At 52.2% G+C, this 7,086-nt stretch overlaps 2 protein-coding genes across 2 annotated transcripts in view; both read left to right on the top strand.

Annotated features, from left to right (window-relative positions):
- Nucleotides 1–261: 261 nt before the first annotated feature.
- On the top strand, nt 262–3,649 carry VOLCADRAFT_107895 (uncharacterized protein; the record flags this gene model as incomplete). The annotated part of the gene is made up of 3 exons (XM_002957925.1): nt 262–1,627; nt 1,693–2,136; nt 2,586–3,649. The coding sequence occupies exons 1-3, from the start codon at nt 541–543 to the stop codon at nt 3,647–3,649; spliced, it is 2,595 nt and encodes an 864-aa protein (XP_002957971.1). The 5' UTR covers nt 262–540.
- Nucleotides 3,650–5,090: 1,441 nt separating this feature from the next.
- The window catches only part of VOLCADRAFT_107894 (uncharacterized protein), a gene marked incomplete at its 5' end in the record, with an annotated part of 4,831 nt that continues 2,835 nt past the window's right edge, over nt 5,091–7,086 (top strand). The window contains one exon of the mRNA XM_002957924.1: nt 5,091–5,869. Coding sequence (XP_002957970.1) covers nt 5,091–5,513 — 423 coding nt within the window. The 3' untranslated portion in view covers nt 5,514–5,869. The remainder of the gene's footprint in view (nt 5,870–7,086) is intronic.

The raw sequence follows: 7,086 nt of genomic DNA, 5'->3' as shown, positions 1-7,086 counted from the left end.
GAAGACTTGCTACGGCGGCGTGGACCTGTCTGGATCGTCGCAAGCATGCAGCACCATAGCGTAATCATTATTGTGTGTGTGTGTATGTTACATGGTTGGGGGTGCGTGACCCCATACCTGTAAGACTACCCATACGAGCCGAAGGCCCAAGGGCAATACTACAACGCCTAAAAGCCACGGAGGAAGGAAAACACCGCACATCAGCCCAGACTAGCGTCCAAAGGGGGTAATTGAGTTTCGGTGAGCCCACATACGTTCCAACCAGGGGTCGGCAAATGGCGCTGGTACAGCGGGTCCTTCCGTTGTACCCGTTGCAGAAATTCAATTCTATTCTTCATCGCTGGTACGGCAGCCGTACGGCAGGGTGCAGAAATTCCCCGCAAAAGGCAGGTTTGCGCAGTTTTGAAGCTATGAACTTCATCATTAGGTTACCAAACCTTCCATTTTACAAGGAGGTAAACGCTAGCTTTGAGAGATTCTCATAATGAACAGTCAATTGACGACCTTGACCAAGGGCATCAGCCCCGAAACGCTTTCAGAATGCTCTGGTGCTGGCTCATTTTACTCATCTTAACTTTAGCTCCGTTCACTTGCATCCTTAGTGGCAGAGGGAGGTCCAAGTCCACGCTTTCACGTTCTGGCAGAGCTGCAACACTGCGCGACGTCCGGGCTGGAAAACAGTGCACTCTTGCAGATTTGTTACCTAGGCAACAACCGGACGTCAATGACCTAGGATCTCCTGCGGCAGGGCTGGAGGATGATTTCCAAACTGCCGAAGCGCTTTCACCGCTCCATGATTCACCTTCTCCACCTCCGCCTGTGCCCATACCACCACCACCTCCCATACCCGTTGCCAACGAGGACAACACCAGACAGCAGGCTCTTGGATCCGCCAAAAAACGTCGAAAGGTCGTGGTCCCGTCAGCTCCCACAGGCCCTGCAGAACCCGCCACCGATGCTGACCCTGGGCCCTCAACCGCCATCACCACCGCTGCTACCAAGACACCGTCCCGGCTTCGAGTGTCAAGGCGGGAGCTTCAGCCTTTTCTTGAAGGCTGCGAGCATCCGGAAATTCCTGGCGAGGACAAGGGTTTCCTAGCACAGGCCGGCGGTGAGGAGTTTTCCAGCTGGGCTTACTCCAAGAATCAGAGAGGAACGCAACGAGATGGCAAGGTGTACTTCACAGCAACCTGCTGGCACTGTTCATGGCATCAGAAGAAGGAATTTAACTTAGTCCGTTGTGAGTGGGATCGCTCTGCCTTCACACACCACGAGAGGGGGGAAAAGCACAGCAAAGCCGTGACAGCTTATAAGGACAGGAGGGCCCAGGAGACTCAGCAGCAGCTGATGGCATCCATAACTCAGATTGGGGACGAGGCGTTGATGGCTTTGTTTGGGGCCGCCTATACTGTCGTTGCCACTGGGATGCCGTTCACTCATTATGACAAGCTATGTGAGCTCCTACTGTTTGCCAACGCCCCTAACATCACCACCAAGTACGATGATCCTCGTGCGTTGGGGAGGTTCACGGCTTGTCTCCACGACTACTATGAAGGCGAGCAGACCAAGCGTCTCAAGAACGCAACGTTCATTGGCATCCAGATGGACGAGTCAACGTGTATTGCTGGTAAGGAAGCCTTGGTTTTTATTGATTTGAGGGAGTGCCTGTGTGAAATGCCACCCAACGTGCAGGTGAGTCCCACGCCGCCATCTGTGTCATCTACGATGAGCCTTCTACTGGCACCATCTTCAAGGAGTACTTTGGGCTTGTGAAGCTATCAGGCTGGACAGGCCGCGACCTGTACGACGCCTGCTCTGGGGAGTTCAGGCGGCGGGGTGTGGACCTGGAGAAGAAGCTCGTGTCGTTTTCTGGAGATGGCTGCTCTGCCGTCGCCTCGGAGAAGAAGGGTGTTTTTGGATTCTTTCGCAAGGAAGTCAACAGCGCTTGTTATGGCATTCACTGCGCCAGTCACCGCCTTGCTTTGTGTGTTAAGGATGCCGGCACCAAGCGCACCAGCCCAAAGATGCTACGTGACACGGTTGCAGCCATCGACGCTGTTATCCGTGCAGCACACAAGGTCTTCTCAAAATCACCCAAGCGCTGGCTTAACTACCTGGCTGTCCGCGAGGTCATCGGTGCTCTTACGCCTGCTAGGACGCTGAAGATGTTCAATGCCACCAGGTACACAATGTCAATCAGTATAGATGCAGATGCTATTAGATGCTATTAGCATCCTTGCTCACGTGTTCCTTTCATCTTTGCAGGTGGAGCGGCCGCTTCAAGTGCATCTAAGACCTTCTCTCTCAGCTTCCGGAGTGCCTTTCTTTCCTTCGCCCTGCCTCCACCACCCCACCGCCTCCTCGCCCTTCCGCCGCCCCAACACCGCCTCCTCACCCTGCCGCCGCCCCAATGCCGCCTCCTCGCCCTGCCGCCGCCCCAACACCGCCTCCTCGCCCTGCCGCCGCCCCAACGCCGCCTCCTCGCCCTGCCGCCGCCCCAACGCCGCCTCCTCGCCCTGCCGCCACCCCAACGCCGCCACCTCTTGGACCTGCCACTGCCCTGCCACCACCTCCTCGCCCTGCAGTTCCCCAGCCGGCGGGTCAGCCCCCCGCCGTCCCCGCCGGCATTTTGTCATCACCTGAGCTTGCAGAGTACTATGAGGCCCTACAGCATGCGTCTCCAGCTGTCCGCGTGATCCTACTTCAGCAGCTTGGTAGCCAGGAAAGCGTCTACGCCGTCCTAAAGAGTCTTTCGACCATCTTCCAGATCGCGTGTGTTGGACTGGGCGTTCCAGACAACGTCAGTTTGCAGATAGTTAACCGTCAGCTCTTGCAGGAGTCGTTAAAAGCCCAAGTCAGCATCATCGACCTTAACATCCGCCGCACGTTATCTCAGCTAGCTCAGGCACAGCAGGCAACTCTACCGCAGCCTCCTCCACCTCCTCCGCCACCGCCCCCTCCCGCCGCTCCTCCCCCTATGGACGGTTCTGCGTACGCAACAGCGGACGACAGTGACAGTGACTACGACCCGTCTGACACCGAGTCTGTCGTGTCAAGTGAGTGTGACGATGATGGCGTTGATGTGGATCCATCGGGTGGCGGCAAACCTGCTGACGAGGCTGCTAAGTTTGCTTCCCTTCACGAGAAGCTGACTGACTTCACTACGCTTGCCTTCACTCACTTTTTGGCCGATGTCCTGGGAACTACGGATGCCATGTTCAAGCTCATGCAGGCTTCTGAGTTCAAGTTTAGTGATGTACCGGGGTGTGTTGAGTGCACCAAGACTGCATTGCATGCGTGCTACATAGCTGTTGAGCCAGGAGAGTACCTCACCCCTGCACTGTCAGCATTCGTTGCCGAGATGAAGGCAACGGGGTTCGGGTCGTATAAGGGTCACACAATCCACGACGTGCCCGCTCATCCTGAGGCCGAGGTGCACAAGCTGGTCTCTAAGTATGCCGCGAATCTCATTCGCCACGTCAATGAGCGGTTTCCTGATACCAGGTTCATCAGTGCTTTGGCCCTATTTAATCCCATGGAGTATCCAGATGTTGACCAGCCCAGCCTGGTCAAATGGGGCATTGAGAAGCTAGATGTTATCCAGGAGTATTTCACATCTCGCAGTGAGGCTAAGGTGCATGAAGGCTAATGAACCTTTCATACGTCTGGATTAAGAAACGGATTGAAGTACGACAGTTGCTCATTCCGTGCATAAAATGCAAAAACGAGTATTGCCAGACATTTAAAAGACTATCGAGTATCGACATGAAGGCCTTGTTGCACCTTTGAACGACACCCACGGTGTGGTGCATAATGCCGAACAAGAAGCACAAAGCTTCCACAAAACTAGGAGCACCTACAGCCTTCATAAAGGATAACCTTCCAACCTATCAGTCAGGCTTTTTATGAGGCGTCGTGAAATGTGTTAGTCCGAGATTGTCAATTTGATACCTGGTGGCCACCAGGTAGCTTTCGTAGCGTACAAACGCATTGTTCCAGTAACTGATTGCGAACCGCAAACTAATACAGAGCAGTCTCTTGTAGTAATAACCATTGTACATGTTCTTGTACATACCGTGCCCTTCGCAATATGAATCTGTATGAACGGTATATAAGTCGCTTGTCCGTGCATCACAGCTGCTTTAATACCTGAAATAAACCCCTCTTACTGTTGGCACTGTCAAGACAGGTACATCTGCAACCAATGAGAACCAGCAGCGGAAACGCAAGCGTGTGGCGCATCCAAGGGCCAGGAGGACACGGCAAAACAAATGTCATGCGTGCGTTCATAAGCAAAGCTGCATCCATGGGCAAACATGTGACTGTTTGTGCAACCACGGGAAAAGCTGCAAAATTCCTGGGCATGGGCGCAATGACAGCACATTTCGCGTTTGCCTTTCAAGGCAGCCAATGGATACTATCGTGCAAGAAACCACCGAATCCATGTTGTCACTCCAGCTCTTGAGGACTCCCAATCCATAATCCGCTTGCCAAGGATATGCGAGGTCAAATACAAGAATGGTGCCAAGCTTGAGCGCAAAATAGTCCCTGTTGTGCCTGCTTTTGCACGAACTGTACACAAGGTGCAGGGCAATACCATCACTGATCCCGTCATAGTTGACTTGACAAACAAGGGCAATACCATCACTGATCCCGTCATAGTTGACTTGACAAACATGAACCGACCAGGGCAAGCATATGTAGTGCTGTCACAGCTGCACATACTGCCTGTCGACATCCAACTAACACCACACATGTACAAGGCTTATGTACCCCCTTTAACACCATGCTTCAGACTACTGCTGAGCCTGCTTATGTTATTGCTGCTACTGTCGTATTGCCTCTCATAAACTATGTTCTATGACCTTAGACACCTGTCCCACGTCCCACCTGCAATGTCATCAACCGTCACCCCTTTAACAGCAGCTGCGAGTCATCAGTCCCAGGCACAAGCCATGGGATTAACCGTCCAGCAGTACCAAAGCCTTGGTTTTCACGCACCGTCGCCTAACAGCATCACAACACAATGTCGCGCCACCCGACGCCCCGATGACGAACGAACCCCAAAATAAGAGGCATACCTTAATGATATGTCCATCATGCCATGTGACTGGCCTACCACAATCGGAGAATGCTCAAGACTCCTAAGCAACAGGTCAGCAGACAATGATGACTTCAAGAACAAATACAATAAAAAACTTGCATCAGGCAGGCAGCGTGCAGCTCTTCACTCGCGGGGATTATCCATGGAAGAAATAGACAAACTTACCAAAAGCCAGGCCAGCAAGCTCATGGACAGTCATGCAGCAGGAGAACAGGCCACTGCAGAACAGCTTGCTCAGTTGCAAAGGCTCAATGTACAGCTGCCGCAGGAACCACTATTCAAGAGGGATGCGTCGGCACTCATTTCACAAAACTCCGTCAAAGCACAGGCTGCAACGCCATCACAAAGGAACCTACTCAAGAAACTGATACGAGTCAACGAATCGCAGACGAGCAGCTGGACGTCATGAGGCTGGCGCATGCCTCAACACTCATCGCTGCGCTCACATCGAAGCGCAACAACGGTGGCAACAAGACAAATGGCAAAATTAACCACTACGATGACAACCTACAAGACAAAGGTGGTGGACCATGGTGCTGGTGGTGCTTGTGCAGCGGCAAATGCGTCACAAACAGCGTAGGGATTTAACAGTTGAGACAGACGTACATGTGCAATCATGCTGGGCCAAAAAATAGCTATGTATTCCTGCCGGTGTAGAGTGCTCGTTGGTTGATGATTGAGTGAGCGGCTGCTGCCGTATGCATGAATGTCTTGCGACAACAGTTGCATGAATGCAATCCTATATGCAGCATTCGGAAGCTTCGTAAAGGCAGGGTAAGTGGTTATGGGCCCCCGCCTGCTACTTCCGTATTATTTTTTAATAGTTTGCTTTATAGCCAGTTCACATGGTACGTTACGTTGAAACTTTTTGGAAAAAGTGGTCGGTTCGGACGTGGTAACGGTACGTTACCGGTAAAGTGGACGAAAAGTCTAAAGTGACCAGGGGGGGGGGTTCAATTTCGTCAAACGCTGACCCCTCGTACCGTTACTTGAAATGCGTCGCCAATTTCGCGAGTTATAACAAACGGCCAAGCCCAATCGCTTATAAAGACCACATACTTGACAAATTGTGCGCGCTTTGCACTCCGACTGAATTTCTAGTCACACCGCTGCCTTATATTATAAAAATGAACAAGGACAACGCCGCTCGTGTTGCTCGCCCGCGCACGACCCCTTACATAGCCAATATGTAACCCATTGTAGTATCAGGGCTGAAGCCATCCGCGAAATGGCAAGTCGGCCGCACTTCCGGCGGCATGGGCCGCGCCGCGTCGGCCCACACGCGCAAGCACTGCCATTGAGAATTGAACATATCCTCAAGGTTGTCAAAAATTTCATCCATAGCGGCCGCTAGGGCAAACGCCATCGCGGCTCGCGCGGGATGCAGTGCCATTGCAGTAGGCAGGGCTGCCAATAACCCGTCAATTATATATTGCGATTCTAAGGGGATGTGCTGAAGTTTTGGCCATTGAAAGACATAAAATGGAGATGGTTTACACAGCTCGCGCCAACGAACACAACGTCGTCGTAATGTCCCATGTGAACTGGGTGACTTTTTCAGGCCCACTTTTCCAAAAAAGTTTTCGCAACGTAACGTAGCATGTGAATCCAGTATTACGTCGCACAGACATAGAAGGACTTTTGCACATGCTATACAACGATTCGTTGGACGTGCTTCCGGTGTATGATGTTAATGCCACGTTTCAATATTCGCTGGTAAAGTATTTGTTACGTACATTTCGGCTGGCTATTAAGTGTGTGCCGTCCGTCCAATTTGGACGCACAGCGTCCTGGCGGCGTAGAAGTTATGTTTTGGTTTATTTTGCGGGATGATGACATTTTGCCCGGGTGCGTATGCTTGGTGGTATTGTCACTGGTCGCACCAGCATATTCATGCAAGTGTGCTGCAGCAGACGCTTGAGTTGTTGTCGAAAGTCACATGTCATTTCCTGTTACAGGTAATGCGAGATTCACAGGTCAAA

This window comes from Volvox carteri, assembly GCF_000143455.1.
Source record: "Volvox carteri f. nagariensis unplaced genomic scaffold VOLCAscaffold_82, whole genome shotgun sequence".
Lineage (NCBI taxonomy): Eukaryota > Viridiplantae > Chlorophyta > Chlorophyceae > Chlamydomonadales > Volvocaceae > Volvox > Volvox carteri.
This window is presented reverse-complemented; position numbering and strand designations above follow the sequence as displayed.